Genomic DNA, 21,867 nt, shown 5'->3' with positions numbered 1-21,867 from the left:
CTTGCTGGCCAACTAAAGAAAAACAGAGAAATGTAGCTTTTTGATTCTTCTTTTTGTGGTGAAAAATGCGCTCAGTGCATGGGCATGGTGAGCTTAATAAAAATGACAATTTTATGATTAAAGCCACAATGTAATGCAAGTAGCAATGCATCTTTTCTTACATATTTTGATGTATGTGTGTGCAAAATGGTTTATCGAAAAATGTAGGGTTCTATCCATCGGTTATTAATTGGATGGAAGCATATCTGAATGCGAGTTTGTATGAAAAAGGATGTTTAAACGAACTAAATTCGCCACCAGAGAAACGTCTGTTGTTTCACCTGGTTTGTCATTTTGATGAAAAAAAAAAAATCATTTTATACTGACTTTAATGTCCAATCCAATGTCAAAAACAAACACTGTCTTCGTTGAATATATCATATTGCTAGGACATTTTCTAGCAGGGAAGAATCAAAAGAAATTTGTTTTATTTTAAAGATTTAAAAAAAAAGAAAATTAAAACCAATTCTAATCCAGTCTACATAAAAATCAGATATTAAAATACTGTATCACAGACTTGAAGTAATATAAATCTAATGAGACAACATTGTAAATAATAGGAATTACAGACCTCTACTGCTGCACGTTATAGTAATGAGAATTTTGAGAGAAAATGTTATGAAAATAATGTCACTGTAAAAAACGGCTTTTTCTTATTTTTCCTCATATTTATTTCTCGTATTTTTCCTCCCATCCATGTCCCTTTAGAGTTTCCGTAGCCCCTCATGTGACCCACAACAAGAACAAACAAATATACATTCAATAAGGGATGCAGTTGTTGCTACTTTTTGACTGGTTAATTTCTGAAGCTTGTGCCAATGTAGTTTATACAGTGATTGTTTGATATGGACAGCTGATTGGGGGATTATTTTATGCTGCCAAATTATTATTTTTTTTTTTTAACTTTACTGTATTGAAAGGCTTAATATGTAGCCTACTGTCTTCTTCTTATTTATTACTTTAACAGTTAAACTAATCAAAAGTAAAATAGAAAAATATATATGCATGTATATATTAGATGATATACTAGGGATGCACCGATATGAACATTTTGGCCGATACCGATAACCGATAATTCTTAATATTTGAAAGCCGATAACCGATATATTGGCCGATAAATCTAAATACAAATTTTAATAAACTCTGAGAGCCTGATTACAAAAACAAAAGGCTCACCATTAAAAGCCATGTCCCAAACACTTCAACATAAATCAAACCTATACACTACAGTAGCCTATTTGAACCAGTGTAAGATTCCTTACCGTTTCAAATTAATTTTACACTCCTATGGCCAAAATTTTTTTTTTAACACTTTACAATAAGGTTTAATTTTTGTTAGTATTAGTTAACCAACAATGAATGAACAATACTTCAACAGGATTTATTAATTTTAGTTCATGTTAATCTCAACATATTCAGACCCAAAGTTGTGTCTTTTAACATTAGGTATGAACTGTGAATGGACTGTTACAAAACACAAACATTTTATTACTAAAAGAAACAAAGGTTATTGCTCTCTGTTTGTTCATGATAGTTAATGCATTAATAAAATGAGACCTTATTTGTAAAATGTTACCAAAAATTATATTGACTAAAAAATAAAAATAATATACCTAAATAATGCAAACAAGTAGCCTAATTGAACAGCATTACTTAGGCTGCATAATAAAGAATCAGAATGCAAGTGCATGAAATAACCTCCGCACAGACGATAAAGAAATGGTTTTAATCAAACCATATTGTTGATGGAAATGATACAAGAACAATAAAAGTGCTAATTATAAAAAATAATGCTTCTGTGTTTTTGAAAAAAAAAATATGTTTAATATTACAGTAATAGTAAACATCTGTAATATTAGTCTAGTCTATTAGGAATAATGTTGCTGTTTGAGAGCGCGCTGAAGCTGGAGAGAATGAACGAACAACCATAAACTGAAGCGCTTAGAAGTTTAATTAACAACTAAACGCATCATATATGAGAACAATCAGATATTTATACAAAATAAATATAATATTACAACATATATTAGCACAAAATCACGCATAGGTGAAGGATTATAACTCCTGTGGATGCTCTTCCCCTGTTTGAGAGCGTGCTGAAACTTAAGATGATCACCGGTACAGTGAAGCACTGCGGGTTATTGACTTAACGAAACACATCCTATATGACTTTAATCAGATGTTTATACTACAAAAACGTAATATTACGACTTACATATGCTTAAAATGACGCGAATGCACAAGCGAACTTGACTGTGCTGGTCAGAATGCGTTGTTGACGCTTCCCACAACAGCGCGCTGAAAAACAACTAAACCCAGAGAATTCACTACGTTTTATAACAGAAATATTCTCATTGCAGTGTTATGTATAGGACAGTCCCAGTAGTTATTAATGCTGTGCATTTCTGTTTGAAATGCGCGCGCCGGTACAATGAAGTGCTTTACTGCATCGTTAATTAACTCAACCAAACGCATCCTATATGGGATTATATACACAAAATAATAAATATAATATTACAACTTAAAATGGCACAAAAGGCTGTGAATGCACAAGCAAACTTTACTGTGCTCGTCATGAAGGTGCAACTCCGTGGGCGCGCGCTGAAGCTAAAGACCGGTACAATGAAGTGCTTTACTGCATCGTTTATTAACTCAACCAAACGCATCCTATATGATATTACATACACAGAATAATAATAAATATAATATTACAACTTACAATGGCACAAAAGGCTGTGAATGCACAAGCGAACTTGACTGTGCTCGTCATGAAGGTGTAACTCCGTGGGCGCGCTCTTCCCTCAACAAACGCGCTGAAACACAACACTCTTTTACAGCCTATTCTATTCTCATTATCATTTTATGTAGATTATAGAAGACTTGCGCTGCACATGTTGCACATAACTGTATTTTCCTTTTCGAAGTGATTCCAAACATATTTAGAGCAATTCAAACCCATCATGGTGGACAGCGCGTCCGTCTCAGCTGAAGGAAATAATACATTATCTATCGGCTTGACTATATCGGTCAAATTTTCTTATTGGACCGATAACGATAACATCAAAAATAATCATTTATCGGCCGATAACGATATGTTGCCGATATATCGTGCATCCCTATGATATACATGTTATATAAACTATAACATTTTAAATCGGATATAAACCAAGACTGGATTTTGAGATCTAATCATTTTGAACAACCCATTTTCAAGCTTTGAATCAATCCGATCAAATCTTGACAATATTCGATTACTTTTCAACAACTGGGCTCAGGTCTTTTTAAAAAAAAATCTATGTTAATCCAATATATACAACTAATATCTCTCCTGCACTGTTGCACTGCACATTAGAAGGACATCAAGTAATGCAGAGACTTCCCATGTATCATATTGTAAGGTCAAGTTGTGTAGTAAAGCATGGGTCACTAAATTTTGCTAGCTAATGTGACTGTGCAGATCTAATGGACTGTGTGTTCTTCTATCTTTGTTTCCTAGTGCTAATTCAAGGACAGTGGAAGGCCTCTCACATTCTGATGTGCTTTTAATGGATGGTATATACACATTATGAGACAACGCTCAATAAAATGTAAACAAGCTAATCGATGACAATTTTTTTTAATGGTTGGCTGAGATTGACTTACTGGCTCCGGAGCACTATCTCTGTCTTTTTTTTCTTCTCTCCTCAATTTAGATGTTTGCTTGAGTTTTTTTTATTGCCATTTTTAAATGCTCCTCATATTAAGCTCGGATGCAGTTGATGGTGTTTTACCTTTATTCTATTGACGTGAGCAGGTTTAAAATCCTTATATTTCTAAATTGGTACCTCTTTCCAAAGACTTCTGCTTTTTGTGGCACAGTTGTCAGCGAATGTGACTTGCTTTCACAAGAACAGTGTGTGTTTTGTTAGTAGATACAGCGTATGCTGGTGTCAGAATTTGTAGCATCCACAGCTGTCTGTGTTATCCATGTGATCTAGTTGATGTCTCATGCAACATGATTTCTTTCCAATGTGTGCAATCGCAGAAGCTTGTAATCAGATAGTATATTTAAATGAGAAGTGCTGACTCTTAAGTGTGTGAGAGAACTATATTTGGCCTTATGAAGATGCTTATAGCAAGACTTCTGGGGGCCTATGTCTGTAATTGTGTGTTTTTAAGAGAGAGAGAGAGAGAGTGAACGCTGAGACGGCCTGGGCTGGTGTGTTTTAGTGAGTCAGTTTCCCCAGACTGTGCTGCCTCCACTCCCACCCAACTCCAACTATAATTACTCGATTATTTTGGTCAGTCTCTTTATGTAAATGGACTGGTTATGGTTTGTATTTCAAATTGCATGATACGTGCCACTGCAGTATGTTATGTAGTGTGCTGTGCAAGTCGTTTTTATCGCTCCATAGAAGAAGTGATTGGCTTTTTCATAATATGCATACACGTCAGGACTTGTGATGACATTCCAATGGTTAAGCCCTGTAGCATAATTCACGCGCATAGAAGAAAAAAAAAAATCAGTCTGCCTTTCCTTGGTCTACTCATCCTTTCCAAGGTATCTAGAAGTTCTATTGTCAGCATGAAATGGAAATCATAAATTTCTAAATTCCTGTAATCAAGTAGTTAATTAATCAATCTTATTGTGAACGATTTATCCATTCATATGATTTTTTTGTAAGGTTGTAATTTTTAATTTTTAAATTTGATAACTTGATGACTTCTCTCTGGCGATGCTGCACTCCAATCATTTAGTCCACTTAATCCCGGCCCTTCATTACAAGCTCACATTCAGATCTGCCTCCAACCTAGGGCTGGGACGATACACCCGATTACTATACTTGAGTGCTGATATGATATGTATTGTGATGTTTAAAAATTGGGATTCCACAAGTATTGCGATTCGATATTGCGTTTTTAAAAAAAAAAATTGTTTTTAACTCCACGGGGCTGGACGTATATCAGTAGATGTTTTTCCGTCCTCCATTTTTCACTTTCTCGTGTCTAGTAAGTAGGGCTGCAACAACTAGTCGATAAAAAGATAATGAAAATCATCGACAACGATTCTTTCTCATTATCGATTAATCGGGTCTGCCCTCTGTGCATGGTAAGCTTCCACCAGTTGCACCAAATTACGTAACTCATTTCAATGGACAAAATGCCTCTAGAAATGGTGGAGTGGAAACAGAGTGAGCTTCTGTGGGAAAGGTACGTGATCCAAGCGCCCAAAACATGAGAATTCTTCATTTTAAGCCTCAAGCGTTTGAAAACGTTTAACATGGGCCTACCTGTCATGCGCTTTGACAGATGCGCCTGAGTCCTCAGTGCAAAACGTTAGATCTATAGAGAACAGTTATATACTTATCTGTAAATGCTGCTAATTCATGTGAGTATTTCGATTTAGCATAAAAGCACATCCTTACAGTCTGCATTAAGCTTCAAACTTCACTAAACAAGCGGCGGTGCGGAGGCCGTGCACATGCGCGTCAAACAGAACGCTGTAGAGAAGGTTTATTGTTGTAAAACCATGTTTTTTGGCATATTGATTACCATTTGTATAACCACACATACCATATAGTTAAACTATGGATTTGAAGCAAAACTATGTTCAATTTGTGGTGGTTACCATTGAATAACCAGTTACCCTGTTATTTATTAGGGGTTCAAGCCTGAAAGGCTGAATATAAGTCGTAAGTCGTAGAGACTTGTTTATTATTATTATTTTAGTTTGTTTTGTTCATTGTAAAACCATGGTTAATTTATGTAATGGTAGATATATTCACCATGTATGTTTCATAGCACTCAGCTGACATGTTTGTTTGAAGGACAGTATTGGGCAGGATGTGGAATAGTGTGTTTTATCAATTAAATAAAAACGGGCCATCTTTAAAAACTCATAGCCATCTTTACCATGCGAGCAAGTTTAGCTGAACTGTAATGTAACCAAACCATACAGTATATTCATAGTGTATTACACTTTCAATTACAACTTGGTAAAATAGTAGGCCTGCATTACTTTCTGTTCTACCCCATTCACTCTTAATCTACGTAAACATTTTTACCTCTGTTGCAGACGCCACAGCATACACTATCCACATGAAATCCCCAGTTAATTAAGTTATCCATATAAACACCCAGATACACCTAAGAACTAGGGGTTGAACGACATTTATGTGATGAAAATCGAGTCGACTAGTCGCTGATGACGTCATTAATGAACAAATGAGCCTGAACCTCAAGCTGAGACGCAGGTTTTTTTTTGTTGTGCACAGCTAATATGACACAGCGCTCCTACATAACAGCTTTTATTTTTAAATTCTTTTGTCTTTGGGTTGTTCTATTTCTCACAGATATCTGCTTGTTCTGAATCAGATACAGATAAAGTAGCACAGTAAAGATTAGGCTATCTATATGAATGCATTAGTGAGAGAGCGATTGCGTGTGAATTAATTCTACCTGGCTTGCTCTCTCTCCTAATAGAGAAGCTGTGAGTTTTAGTTATTAAGAAATATAGGCTAGAACTTTTCAGTTTCTAAGCTATTTTATTTATAAATCACAGAACAGTGTTGACAATACATTTATGTCCTACTGAATGATTTTGTGAGGCGTGCGGGATCTCCATGTGATGTGCGAGCTATATGTGTGCGCATTACAATGCAGCACCGCATTAGTTTAAAACGGTGATTAACTACAATAAGCTGTTGTAATAAGCATTCTGCCGATCAATCTTGAGCATCCAGGTGGCATAACAAAACATGTCTTGTGGAGAGCTCTCTGAGTATGCATTTATTTGTCATTTTAATTGTTGGAAACTCTTGCGCCCTCTATAGGCCAGCGACTAGTCAACGTCATGCTTAAAATGACGATTAGTACAACCCCTAGTAATAACACACTTGTTTAATGGGTATCTTATGAACATATATTGGTGAGTGGTTCCCCACTGACCTCGGTTTAAAAATAATTGAATCAGTTTTTTTAACATTTATAACAAGATGATTAATGTCACACCACTTCACAAAATTCTACCTCTGAATGATGCACAGAAAGATCAGTATTATCATACAAGTGGCTAAGCAAAGCTGTATCATCGGAATATTTCATTATGAGGTTACTAGGATCAGAACTTGTACATTAATTTGTATAGACCCGAATGTGAAGAGAATTGGGGAACTAACGTATGGTTAACCTTAACCTGCTGCGTTTTATTTGTTAATTGGATTAAAAACAGAGCTAAAATCGAGAAATAACAACTGTGCATAGGCTTTTGGATGGCTTTAATAGTGTTAATACCATCCACTGTACCACAACCTTGTCTGTAGGCAAACTGAAATGGGTCTAAAACTAATTTTACCTCTGTCTTCTTTAACAAGAGCACCTGATATCTTTCAAAGCACTTCATGACACATGATGTCAAAGCTAGGGGCCTATAATCATTATTCTTTGGCATCGGAATAACAATGGATTTCTTCCAAATATCAGGGACCTTATGACAATCCACAGATCGTTGGAAAATAGGACACCATGCATCTTGGGAGTACCAGGAATGAGTAGTCAGGTTTCTTATCACATGCTGGGTCACAGTGACTTGAATGCTAGACACTTGTCTGCTTGTTTTTGCAAATACCATCTCAGCTATCACAAACTCTTTCTCTCTGTCTGTCTGTTTGTCTCCTCTCTCTTCTTTCGGTTTATAAGTTTTGTGAAAAAGATATGTCCGTCTTCAGTGTCCTTGCTCTCCTGGACTCTGTGTGGGCAGTTGTTGTCTTGACCCCTGTAGAGTGATTACTACTTCAAAAAGGAAGAGAGGACTGCAGCTTTGGAAACACAGCTCTTTGTTCCAATTATGGCAAGAGGAATGTTGTAAATATTTTGGGCTCTTCTGCGTCCACCTGAGGAATTTCGAACAAACACTTCAGAGCACTTGAGCCAATTATTGTGTAGGAAGTAACGTTTCTCAAGGATTGATTATTTAAAGAACAGAGGCAAAGAATTGTATCAACGTTTCATAGGATTTCCATTTCCAATAATAGCAAAAAAGGCCCAATCCCATTTCTACCCCTTACCCCTTCCCTTTCCTCTACCCCTTCGTTTTGCACATTCGCGTGAAGGGGTAAGGTTTAGAGGTCTAAACGGGTCCAAAAATTCATACCCGAACCCGAAGAGACCCGTAATGTGCTACACGGAACTGACCCGGACCCGTCTATTATTTCAAAAGCTGGACCCGGCCCGTGCAGATCCGAAAAATGTAGTAACCGTAACTGACCTGGATCCATCTATTATTTGATAGCTGGGACCGAACCCGGCGGGAAGACACAGACCCGACTGGACCCGATTGTCTCATATTCCACAATAAACTGCTCTTACCAAGTCAATAAACAATTAAAAAAATATAACTTTTTGTCTCAGCCTACCTAAAGCTGTCGTCTCCCTTCCTTGTACCTGATTGTGATGCATTACAATCCTTGCCAAGAAAAAAGTTCTATCCATGTTATTCCTCTCTTGTTATTCCTAGCATGCTTAATTCACTCATCATTAGCTGTAAATGTCCACTTTATGTCACGGTGACAGATGACAAATGCGACTTTGCAGATTTGCATTTCGACTCGAGTTAACTTGCATAAAAACTTTGACTGTTTGCCCTTTTTAACTAATAACGATGGCTCGTTCGGTGCCATGGTCGCTGACGTTAGCATTATTTATTTGCTATAATCTCTATGAGCCGAGTCTGACCACCAAAACTTTAAGATTAAACAAGACGGTTCAGTCATATTATTTTTAAAGTCATTACAGTCACTGCGGAAGCTCGGGTTGCCATAGAAACATGACACGCGCTTGAGACCGCACATGCGCGTTAGCTGGAGCAACCTGAAATATGTGCGCTTGCATTAAATCTGAACGCTTTGCTTCTAACGGCTGAGAGCGAGGTCGCTCGTGTTTTTTCTCATTTCTCACACTTTTCTTATCCTAATTTTACAATTTGCAAGTTACACAAAACACACAAGCAGTGCTGACTGACTCTGATCACGGCCAGGTGTACTCCGAGTCTGATCGACTCCGGTATAACTCACAATGTTAAACAGACCCGGGACCCGAAGTAATAGATTGGGACCTGACCCGGACCTGGCTGACCATTTTAAAATATAGACCCAAACCCGTACGGGTCCCGGGGCGGGTCCCGGGTCCACAGGTCTCGGGTACTCCGTGAAGACCTCTACTAGGGGTGTCTCAGTTTCTCTTTTGGCTAGAGAGGTAGGGCTAAGGGGAAGAGCCAGATAGCCCTTCAAATTAAGATTTTTCGGGACCACACTTTGAACAAAGGGGAAATTTCCCTGCATACACTGACTACCGGTGCTGCTAGAATGTGTGTTTCCGTGTATGTTCTGTATAATTCTGATACAGTTCTTATCCTTGTAGGAAAGTCGAAGGCTCATATGTTTTCGAATTGAAAACAAGCCATTTTCTTAATTCCAAATACAGAGTAATCTCTTAATCGTGCTTGCACCTGATTTCTGTTAGTTGTGCACTTCATTGCTGTTCATACTGGTTAAATGTTACAGGACACTAATAAAAGAAACTGGATATGATGATGATGTGATGAAGTGTAATGGCGTAGTAGTGGTTACTCCCATTTCTTAGGGGAATATTTTCACCCCTACGCTTTGCCACTCTGTTTCAAGGGACAAGAGGTAGGTTTAGGCTAAGGGGTATAAAATATAATTGGGATTTGGCCTACGTCTAGAGGAATGGTCTGGTCTCTAGACATGACCTGGGTCCCACTTTGTTGGTCTATCATCCACAAAGCAAATAAAAAAAGTAAGTCATATATTGCTTACAACAGTAAAGGCACACATGAGTTGAGATAATTCATATGCAGAACACAATGGTGAGCATGAAAGTTGAGTATAGGGAGTCAGGGATTTAGAACAAAAGTAATATTAAGAGTGATGGTTGCCATAGTCATACATAATCTGGAAGCACAAAAGCACGCACAGTGGACGCAGTTGGAGGTGGGCAATCATTTCACAAACCTCCACCTTCTCCATTTTATTCCATGCACTTGCTGAACAGTGGGGAATCTTTAGATCGGCAACTTATGACCTTTAAAACAGAGCTGCAATCACACTGTTAACCTGCAAACAATACACTTGATGATGAAGGAAATAACTTGCGGACATCCACCTTCAGGGTGCCAGGACTGAGAGAGATGTAGAGATGAGAGCATTAGAATGAGCAGTTTTTCATTATTCTGTTTAGTTTTAATAACAGCTGCAACAATCAGGTACAGCTAAGCAGAGCAGAGTTTTCTGCTATTATTTCCTATGTGTGATATTTTTGCAGCCATAAACCTCAGCAGAGAAGCAGAGACCAACTCACCACAAAGGTGCAGCCAGGTCCACACCCAGCTGAGTCACTGCAAACACACACACACACACACACACACACACACACACACACACACACACACACACACACACACACACACACACACACACACACACACACACACACACACACACACACACACACACACACACACACACACGTTTGTTTTTGTGAAATGTGAGGACATTCCATAGGCGTAATGGTTTTTATACCGTACAAACCGTATTTTCTATCCCCTTACACTGCCCCTGCCCCTAAACCTAGCCCTCACAGGAGACTGTGCAGTTCACTTTCTGTGAAAAAAACCTAATTCTGTGTGATTTATAAGCATTTTGAAAAGTGAGGACATGGGGAACGTCCTCATATTTCACCCTCTTTTTGTAATACCTATGTCATACCCATGTCATTATACACATTTGTGTCCTGATATTTCACGAAAACATGCCCACACACACACATACACACACACACACACACACACACACACACACACGCAAGTTTGCTTACAGGCCCGATGGTACAACTCTTTTGGTTGAAAGATGTTCTTGTCTACACGTTTTGTTTGGTATTAGCAGGGAAGTGTTTCAAAATGTTTTTTTCCTTTTCTCTCCACAGTGGACTTGGTGGTTTACTAGATTAGATCTGTGATAAGCTCTTAATGGCTTCCTCTGTCTCAAAGACTATCATTCTGCCTGTTGTTTTTATTTAGTTGATTGGACTTCAAAAAAATTGAATGGCCTGTACCGGCAAATTAATTACATGTGCACACCAAGTCATTTTTTTTGCTTGTTTGTTTCACTCAATCACTAAATTTGTATTTATTTTTGTAGACATTTTAGCAGTGCTGTTTTAGAAATATTCTGTTCACAGGCATTTTTGTGACCCACAATCAAAAAAGGCTACTACTACCCCCATGAGATGGCAACCACCCCATGTAGAAAACATGTCTTCAACATTGTTTTCATCTCATCTGAGTGTACAACATTTTAGTCATATGTCATCGATGAAAGTTTCTTTGTGCACCTTTATATTCTGTCTCTATTATGACATTAATGTGCCTTTTGCATTGGTAAAATGTGAACAAAACTGCTGTCTAATCAGAATTTTTTTTAGATTTAATATTGACATTTTGAACTCTGCTGTGTGCAAGAAGTACTTGCGACATCTGTAATGTTTGAATTAGACGTTGGGCAACATTCTGTGTTGCTCAGTGCTTTACTTCTGCCATTGCACTGCTAGACACATCATTTATCAGTCTGTCTCAGTATGAGGGGTTTATTTGTCTCTTAGTCTCCAGCTGTTGCACTGTGGCCTGTCTCTGCCCTCACTCTCGCTGCCTTTATTCCCACAGAGGAATTTACTGTTTCTAGATTGCTGCTACCTTTCTCTTCTTTCACTTCCAGTCACTCCCACAAGACCACAGGTTTTTCTGTACCATGCCGTTACTGGTACATGTTTCTGGTTTAGCATATTTGCGTCTGTGTTTTCTCTTATCTGTGATGTTGCTTAGAACCAAGGGTCTTTAGCAATATAGTTTTGTTTAAACAAAATACAGTAAAACAAACTGTAGTATTGTGAAATATTATGGCATTACAACTTAAAAAAAATGTTTCTGTGTTACATTAATATATTTTAAAATGTAACAATGTGATGGCAAAGCTGAATTTTCAGCATCATTACTTCAGTCTTCAGGTCACATGATCCTGTGATGCTTTTTTAATAAAACTTGCTGCAAGCAAACTAAATTCATAAATATTTTTTTCTGAAAAATAATGGCATATTATGCAGAACATTTTAATAAATCACATTCTTACTGTTGTTTTTTTACTGTCACAAGTAATTTTTGCAAATTGATGAACCTTATCTCTGTTAGCCAGCTAAGATTACTTTGTTGCTGCAAATTTTGCTGATTTGTCACCAATGTAGAATATATAACAGACAACCAAACGTCTGCTTAAATGGATGTACAAGATCAATAAACATTTTTTGTGTGTGAATTTTTAGTAGCAATGCAGCAAGTGGCTCAAAACACTCACACTGGCCATGGGCTAGCTGGCCATCCTTATTTTTGAGGCCTGACCATGATATACACTGTATTGCCAAAAGTATTGGGACACCCCTCCAAATCATTGAACTCAGGTGTTCCAATCACTTATATAGCCACAGATAGAATCAAGCACCTAGGCATGCAGACGCTTCTACAAATATTTGTGAAAGAATGGATCGCTCTCAGGAGCATGCACTGAATTTTACCGTGATAGGTTGGCACCTGTGCAATTGAGTCCATTCAAAGACATTTTTATGCGCCCATTGTGTCAAGTGTAAAGTTTGGTGGAGGGGGATTATGGTGTGGGGGTTGTTTTTCAGGGGTTGGCCCCTTAGTTCCAGTGAAAGGAACTCTTAATGCTTCAGCATACCAAGACATTTTTATGCTCCCAACTGTGTGGGAATAGTTTGAGGATGGCCCATTCCTGTTCCAACATGACTGCTCACCAGTGCGCAAAGCAAGGTCCATAAAGACATTGATCAGCGAGTTTGGTGTGGAGGAACTTGACAGGCCTGCACAGAGTCCTGACCTCAACCCGATAGAATGCCTTTGGGATGAATTAGAGCAGAGACTGCGAGCCAGGCCTTCTCGTCCAACATCAGTGCCTGACCTCACAAATGCGCTTCTAGAAGAATGGTCAAAAATTCCCATAAACACACTCCTAAACCTTGTGGAAAGCCTTCCAAGAAGAGTTGAAGCTGTTATAGCTGCAAAGGGTGTGCCAACTCCATATTATACCCTACGGATTAAGAATGGGATGTCATTAAAGTTGACATGTCATTCATGTGCATGTAAAGGCAAGCGTCCCAAAACCTTTGGCAGTATAGCGTATGTAAAATTACCATCTGATAACATCACTGACTGTACCATCGTACTGCAACAGAGTTTGTCTTGGCTGAGCAGCACCATAAACTTGTTTTGTGCTTATCCTGGTGAATTAGAAGGGAATTTTGAGTATCTCGTGCCTTGCTGTCTTTTTTACAGCTAGTAATCACATGTGAACAGTTCGCTCCCATTTGAACAACACAACAGTGTTAGTATGCTAAGAATGATCATGCTAGAATTGTATTGTTAGGTGCTTTGTCATTTAACTTTAATGTCCATATTTCAAATAGTTGTCCTTTCAAATAAATCATAAAAGGTTAATCAAACGAAAGGTTTTTTGAGTACATTGACATGAGACAGTGATTTGAGTCATGAACTGATGTGACTGCAAACTCTTCCCTCTGTTAGACAGAGATCAGATTTCAGTGTTTAGCTAGCGTACTGCACTGAGGCTATTTCCTCTTTTAGAGCTTCTAATGTTACCTTAGAACCTCCAGATGGAGTTCAGCCCTTGCTGTCAGAGGAGGATCTAGTCCAGGGTCAATAAAGTAGGACTTGAGAGCCAAACTTTGTCCCAGACAGTGTTTGCTTTCACCGCCTGTAATATGCCAGCAGGCAGATGTCTCCTGAAATGCAGTTATTGTGCTACAATAAGTCCACGTTTGAGGTTATTTATACAATAAATTATAAATATCTAATTTTTTTTTATCCAGAGATCACCACTGAGATCATAATGGCCTAGTCTTGTTACATCTGTCATAAGAGTGGGCCATATACTGGCAGACATGATAAGCCAGTAGACTAGAAATTTGACAAGTATACATTTTGCTTTATTGTCTTTATTGCAGACCGTTATATACTTTCACAATGCATTTTACTCGCACACTCTTCTGACGTGCTTGTCACAATGCATGAATACTGAATTGAGTTCTTTTTCATGGCTTACAGCTTAAATTGTCAAATTCATGAAAGGTTATGCTAAAATACTGGTCTTGGCGAGTGTTTCTATAAACAGTTATTTGCTAATTGAACATGAACATTTGGAAGAATATTCGGATATGTGAATATATTGGATCTGTGCATTAGGCTTGATCTTAAAGTGACAGCAGCCTAATATTCAGTAATCACTGAAGCCCCGGGTATACTTCACTTTCCGTGCCCGGACACGGCACGCGCACAGCCCTGTCTGCTCGTCTTTCAAAGTATACTACACCACGGATGTGCGCGGATGACACATGCGCAGTACATTTTTTTTTCTATGCTCTACCAGACATTGGAGGGCAGCACTGAGTCCTGTCATCAATGGGACATTAGCTGGGCTGAACACTGTGCTCAATACTGTGCGTATTGCCACCTAGTGGACTCTTCTGTACTGTTGGCGCATGCGCTGTTGCACACGGACTGGGCTGCGCGCGGACGGGGTGTGCGGCCGGCCACGAGCCCTCCACATGACGAAAATTACGTCATGCGGATGGTGCACGAACGTATACCTGGGGCTTAATGGTGCGTTCACACCTGACGCGAATGAAGCAAATAAATCGCACTGTTCGCGCGTTGTTGGAGGCTTAAACATTTTGAGTTTACTCGCTTCATTCGCGTGTGACATTCACTACATAACAGATGCAAATTCGCGTCATGGGAGGGGTTTCTGCTAGCTGGCTCGTCTCGTTGCGAAATGGCTGACTTGGATTGTTTTAAAATATGGTGAATAAGCTCAATTTGCCGGCTTTAACTAGCTTGCAGTATCAAAAGGGTGAATTCAGGGGGATTGGGACACTTTTTACAAGTCATCTCAATGGCAAAAAGTGTCCCAATCAGCCTGAAATCACCCTATATATAGCTCAAATTGAGTAAAGAGCGTTTTTTACAACTTACCAGATTGTCCGACCTCCTCACTCACTTTCTTCCAAGCAAGATCCTTTTTATTCCTGTTTCTATAAAGTACGTAGGCCTACAGCTCCAGGTATCCACATATGATTTTGTGCTCATTGTTGTCACTACTAGAGCAAGTTCCTGATTCGCACTGCGTTAAAAAGTTAAGATTTTTCAACTTGCAGGCTTCGCTCCATTTGCGCAAATCAGACGCTCAATTCACGCCGCAGAATGTCTATTCGCATCTTTGCATTGAGTTAACATGTAAATCTCTTGCGCAAAACGCTTCATTAAATTTTCAGCTTAAATTGTCAAATTCATGAAAGGTTATGCTAAAATACCGGTCTTGGCAAGTGTTTCTATAAACAGTTATTTGCTAATTGTAAAAACGCATTGTAAATAGAAACCCTTGATGTTAAGAGAGCTCTCAAACACAAACCAGAGGCCTCATTTATAAAACTTTCCGTCCCAAAAGTGTATGTATGCACAAAAGCAAGATTTTGCGTATGCACACAAGTTTTCAGATTTATAAAACCATGCGTACGTCATAACCTGCTCAAAAATCCCTTTATAAATCCCAGTCAGCAGAAGATTGTGCGTACGTGCATCTCCACCCCGTCTCCTCCCCGAAATAACCATATATTGAGCTTAAAACGCCTAGTTTTACTATGCTTAACGTCATCTGCATATCATTTGCATACATATTCCCATTCACGTGATACTATGTTTAACACTGTCAAAGTATAAATGCCATTTGTGCCTTAAACATTACATTGCCACCCCTAATCTGCTGTGTATTTGTTGTAACTGTTGAACTACCTGGTACAGTAAGTTTCTAGACATAAATGTGTAGATCAGTAAGTGTGCTATTACATCATAGACAGAAAAAGTGTGCTGCTATTGTTGGTGCTAGGTACTGACGTGTGTTGGTGTGGTGTCTAAGTTTAGATCCTCTGCTCTATTTCCGATCCATTCTGTTTCCCAGCTGCCATTGAGCTATCTCTAGATTTCATTCAGCCAACGGGATATGACATCATAGCACACATAAGCATAGGTTTCCCTTAAGTGGGTTGAGGGTGATGACAGTTTGCAGAGGAAATGTTGTGAAATGGAATGCTGTGTAACAGGTACACACACACACACACACACACACACACACACACACACACACACACACACACACACACACACACAGCTCAAAGCAATGTTGTAATTTCTTCAGACGGGAATAAAGGAATAGATCACCCAAAAATGGAAATTTGCTGTGAATTTACTTGTACCCTCAGGCCATCCAAGAACAGTTGCCAGTAAAGAAAACAGTGGCTAAACCAATGGCTACCATCACATTAAGTGTCAAAAAACATATACAGGAAAAACAAAAGTAATACCTATGGCTCCTGCCTATACACTATAACATTTATATTTAATATTAGTATTATAATATTATAACTTTTTTCTTTTATAATATAATTTTAAAATATAATTTATTCTTATACTGCTCAATAATTTTATGGAAATGTGAATTTTTTATGATTCTTTGATGAATAGAAAGTTCAAAAGAGCAGCATATATCCAAAATGGAAATCTTTTGTAATCTTTGTCACTTTATCAATTTCATGCATCTGTGCATAACAAAAGTATTAATTTCTTTAAAAAAAATGTTTTTGTATATATAAAATTGACCCAAACTTTTGAAGAGTTTTTTTTTGTTTTGTTTTTAGAAATGGCCCTGATGTCTGATTTTCTTTTATGTGACACCTCTGGAGTTAATCTCAGAGCAGTAAAGCACAGTAATTGCAGAGTAATGATCCTTTGATGTTGTGCGACACATTCCTGGACATTATGGCTTTTCAGTTTAGTGGTAGGCATGTTCATCTATTCTCATAATTAAGATTTTTTTTTTCCCAAATGTTAGAGTGTGTGTGTGTGTGAGCTTTTTTTTTCTATCTATTTTTTTTCTCTCTCTCTGTCTCTTATCCTTTATCTGCTTCTTTAGTCTAGGGAGTATTGGGAAATTGTCAGGCGGCAGTTTTTCTCAAGGAGGATATCACATTTCAGTTTTGGGATCTTCAGCATTTGCAAATAGTACTTGTGACTATATGAGAGCCAAAAATGAGGGTCAATCAAGTAAGATTACTTCATGGTTGACCCTTGCTGTGAGTCTTATTTTTTTTTTTAACCTTTTTTTAAAATGTGATTATTCATAAGGAAGAGTCTGCTTATTTATAAAACATTTTTTTTCTGATTAACTGTTTAAAAAGGTGTTCTTGAGTCAGATGCTGTACAGGCTCACACAGCTGGACCACTGCAGCTGTGCTCTTTTCAATTTGTTCAGCTTTTTGTTCCCATCCCTGCACTTGTTTTTGTGACTCTTAGGGAGTTGTGCAACACAGATTAGTGAAGATGACCCTTACTTCCATGATAATTATATATATGTGTATATATTAGGGCTGGGTATTGACATAAATTTCATAATTCCGATTCGATTTGATTCAGTATCGATTATTTTGGATATATCAGGTACAATACATTACAATACATGGCAATTTTCTCAAGGAAAACAAATCATAATGCTGTAAACTATGGGAGTCAGTTGTAGCCTACTGTAATATTGAAAAAACTGATTTGTATACAAACACTTAAATTACACTCAAATATTTTTTTTTATAATAATAATAGTTATATGAAATATTTCTACAAAAATGTTTCTTTAAATCGTGGCTGTCATAAAAACGTGCCAGATTTAATCAAACATAAATATTGAAGAACATTAAAAATGATAATGAATATTTAATATGGTGCATATATTTAGCAAAATACTCCTCTAGAATAAATTTTTCTAGCTGACTAACGAGTTTATGGACACAAAATATGGTTTTTCTGAGGTAAATGTGACCTTACTTACAAGCTGTTTTATTGATGTCTTTCCGCGATTGAAACACTGATTCCATGTGACATGATGCGGATTTCGGTAAGTTGTGCTCATTTGTTTCCTTTATAATAGTAGCAAAGCATAAAGATTACTGCGATTTATTGGATGGGAGGCGCGCTACAATTTCCTGTACAGCCGTTCATTAACTGTAAACAGGATGACTAATCGATTCTTGGGATTTAAGAATCAATATTGTTTCGTAAAAATGAGAATCGATTAAAATCGAGAAATCAATGTTTTTTTACCCAGCCCTAATATATATGTGTGTATGTGTGTATGTGTGTGTGTATGTATGTGTGTTTTTGCCTTTATTTCATAAAACGGTGTTAGCAGTAGGAGGGCGAGCGATATTCAAACTTGGGTCATCTGAAGCATTGTGAGTCCAACATCAAGTCCCCATGAAATCAAAATGGACAGTTCTTATCTTTTTATGGAATGTTGAAGTGTTTATCATAAATTATTCATCTGTGCACATGTTCCCTTATAAATACTCTAAATGTTGGTCAGTATAGAGTATTTTAGGCATTGCATGACTAAATGGAGCATGTCCGCTCATTTGTCTGTCACAGTGTTCACTTTTTCCTGTACACGTCTTGCATTTCCTTCCAGCATCTTCCTCTTACTACAGATCAAAATCCTAATTTCAGTTTGGGAAGTGCTTCTTTCACCTTGCAGCCTTGGATTTGAGGTGTTTACTGTGTTCGAGTGTTTGTTGAAGAAGCGATCAGTGACGTCAAGACTGTGCTAATGGAAAGAGGACATTTCCTGAGCCACAGGAAGGCTGTGCTCAGGTGAAGCCATGTGCTGCTGTGTTTGTGTCCTGAATTAGTCTGTATTTCACTGAACAGGACATCACATGCTTCCCTGACAGTCCTCACTGTGGCTCAGTCTATTAATCAGGGTTAGTTTATATATGATGATGTGATGACATCTATCAGTCAGGGGAATGTGAATTCTAAGCCAATCAGTGGAGTGGATGTCCTGATTCACCCCCAAACCTGCTTCCCTTACTATCTTAAAAGTAAAAAAAATGTATTGTCAATTATCATATTGGCTTACTCACAGGAGGTAAAATTGCTTTGTCAGCATCTGTACTGAACACTATAGAATCGAATTGAATCTAATCTAATTGAATCGTGTGTTGTATTGTCACATGTTCTGGGCATTATTTTTTAACGTAGATACCGTACTTAATTTTACGCAAAAGAAAATGTTATAAAACATTTAGTTTTTTGACAATCTGAATGAAAAAGAAAAAATGAAGGAGTGTTTTTCATGTCTTCTACTGCCATCTAGTGGAGAACACCTAGCGTCAGTGACAATGGATGAAGATTGATTGGCCTTTCCTTCACTCAATTTTAAAGTTGTTTATTATATTAGATAATTTCAAAACAATTAGAGATCACCAAGACACTTCATATATCTCTTGAAAATCTTTTCAATTGTTCGGTTTCATGTATAAATGAGCAGTAATTATATATTTTGTATTTAGCATCAATGTAATGTAGCCTTAGCCTATATCTATTTTTATATAACGTAATTTTGACACTGTTCTTTTATGTTTTCCTGGAAGGTCTGTTTATGATGGACAGGAACATGGACTCTTCATGGAGAAACTGGAGGGGCGGATCCGCAACCACGACCGCGAAATTGAGAAGATGTGCAACCATCACTTCCAGGGCTTTGTGGACTCCATTACGGAGCTGCTCAAAGTGCGCGGGGAAGCCCAGAAACTCAAGGTGCAGAAAGGAAGATGATGGTTTGAGGAAATCCTATAAAACCAGAGAGAAGAAGCATTATAGGGCTAAACTGAAATGATATGAACCACTTATGTGTCATATGCCAGGAAAATCCAGACGTATAGAGTTCCTTTCTGTTTTACTTTCTATATTACTCACTCTCAGATAATTGGTTGTCTTATCTTTCTCAGGGTCAGGTGACTGAGACCAATCAGAAGTTACAAAATGATGGCAAGGAGGTGTGTGTCATGCTTGCTTAGTTTAGTCTTTGGTTCAGAACATGTAACATTTTTAAAGTGACTAATATCAGTAACAAGCATGACTGAAATCAGTGGTTACCTCCCCTGTAGCTCCTGACCTCAATGGATGAACTGAGACAGTGCCGTCTGCAGCAGAGGAATATCGCCACCACCATTGACAAACTCACACACTGCTTACCAGGTACAAACATCAGACCTCTGTTTGAGCTTTTTACATTTTTACTATTTGCTATATTTACACTACCATTCAAAAGCTTGGGGTCAGTGACAATAAAGATATATAATGGAACTAAAGATATCTATTTCAACCTGTGTTTTACTTAAAATTTGCAATCTGGCAACCATGCAATCTCTCTTACTCGCACGGATGATCTGAAAACACCAATAAACAAGCTAAGCTGCATTTTAGAGATCTCATTTGAGATATTTTGATTGTCATTCAGTCATCTGTGTTCTGTTGTGACTCACGAGCAGCTTGTGCTGTTTGTGCGACTACATCTACCATCAAACCTTCTCAGTGATAAACTGTAATAAATCCAAGCATGGATCTCTCTTTATTGAATAACTGCACTTATGCTCTGTGTGACAATACATTAGTTTTTTTGCTGTTGTTTTAATAGAAAAAATTAAAGTAATGTGGAATTTCACTGTTAAATTGTTTTAAAGAAGTCTCTTATTTTTCCATAAGGCCTATATGATAAATGGTCTATAATAAATCATTAAACTAGATGAGGTAAAATAAACCATGCATATGGGTCGACATTCTCTTGATTTGTGCTTAGCCTATAGGTGAAAGTGCAACGATTCTGGTGAAATGTAAAAATTAATTTCTCAAATGACAACAATCGTGAGGTTATAATTTTGAGCAAAATAATCAGGATTATCAATGCAGCATGACGAAAACTAGACGAAAATGCAAGAGGCATTTAGTTGACTAAAACTTGACTAAACAAAAACAGAATATATATATAAGAACTAGGACTTTTTCCTAGTTCTAAGAACTTTTTCACTATTTTGAACTTTCTATTCATCAAAGAGTCTTTAAAAAAAGTATCATGGTTTACCAAAAAAGTTTTCAACTGCGATTTAATAAGAAGTATATTAAAACAGAAACCAGTTATTTTACATTTTAATAATATTTTACAATATTATTTTAATAGCATTTTAATGTGTAACATTAAAAAAAATTAAACCTACCCTAAACTTTTGAAAATTTTTTGTTTTGTTTTGCAAGTGCTTGGAAGCTCACATGCTGTGCTCTTGACTGTATTCCCACAATTCCACATGCTTTTTCCTTGCAGTGTTGGAGATGTACAGCAAACTGCAGGAACAGATGAAGGCTAAAAGGTATGAAGTTTATTCAGATTTCTTTTTGTGTGTGTGTACGCTGCACACAAAAATACCAGCACTAGGTGGCAGTAGAAGTAAACTTATACAGATTGAGCTTAAACAGTTCAGTGCCCACAATTTTTAACACCTTTACTTAAAAAAAGTTAATTTGAGAACAGGACATTGTCAGCTGGGAAAGGGAGAGCAAGGTGTTGATGATTTAAACAGGCCCTTGATCACTGGACGACTGGAGTATCTCATCCAGTCTGATGTGTCTGTGACCAGACAAAGAGAAAGAGAGTTTTTCAGATGTCTGAGATGTCCAAAGCAGCATTTGGCAGCTGTCAGGAGTCGGAGACACAGAGGACACATTTGGACTGGATTTTCTTCGTTTTAGCAGCTGCATACATTGAACCATCCCAAATCTCAGCATTATCAGACATCTTTTCTTATTTATGG

The 21,867-nt window shown here is 37.6% G+C and overlaps 1 protein-coding gene across 9 annotated transcripts in view; it reads left to right on the top strand.

Annotated features, from left to right (window-relative positions):
* Window positions 1-21,867, top strand: part of exoc6b (exocyst complex component 6B) — a 107,715-nt gene that overhangs the window by 1,441 nt on the left and 84,407 nt on the right. For all 9 annotated transcript variants that reach the window (XM_079810769.1, XM_079810764.1, XM_079810771.1 and 6 more), the window contains exons 2-5: window positions 19,654-19,819; window positions 20,011-20,058; window positions 20,170-20,260; window positions 21,381-21,426. In XM_079810769.1, coding sequence (XP_079666895.1) covers window positions 19,654-19,819; window positions 20,011-20,058; window positions 20,170-20,260; window positions 21,381-21,426 — 351 coding nt within the window. The remainder of the gene's footprint in view (window positions 1-19,653; window positions 19,820-20,010; window positions 20,059-20,169; window positions 20,261-21,380; window positions 21,427-21,867) is intronic.

The sequence above is a fragment of the Gobio gobio genome, assembly GCF_949357685.1.
Source record: "Gobio gobio genome assembly, chromosome: 2".
NCBI lineage: Eukaryota > Metazoa > Chordata > Actinopteri > Cypriniformes > Gobionidae > Gobio > Gobio gobio.
Note: the sequence above shows the minus strand (reverse complement) of the source record. Positions and strands in the feature narration are given on the sequence as shown.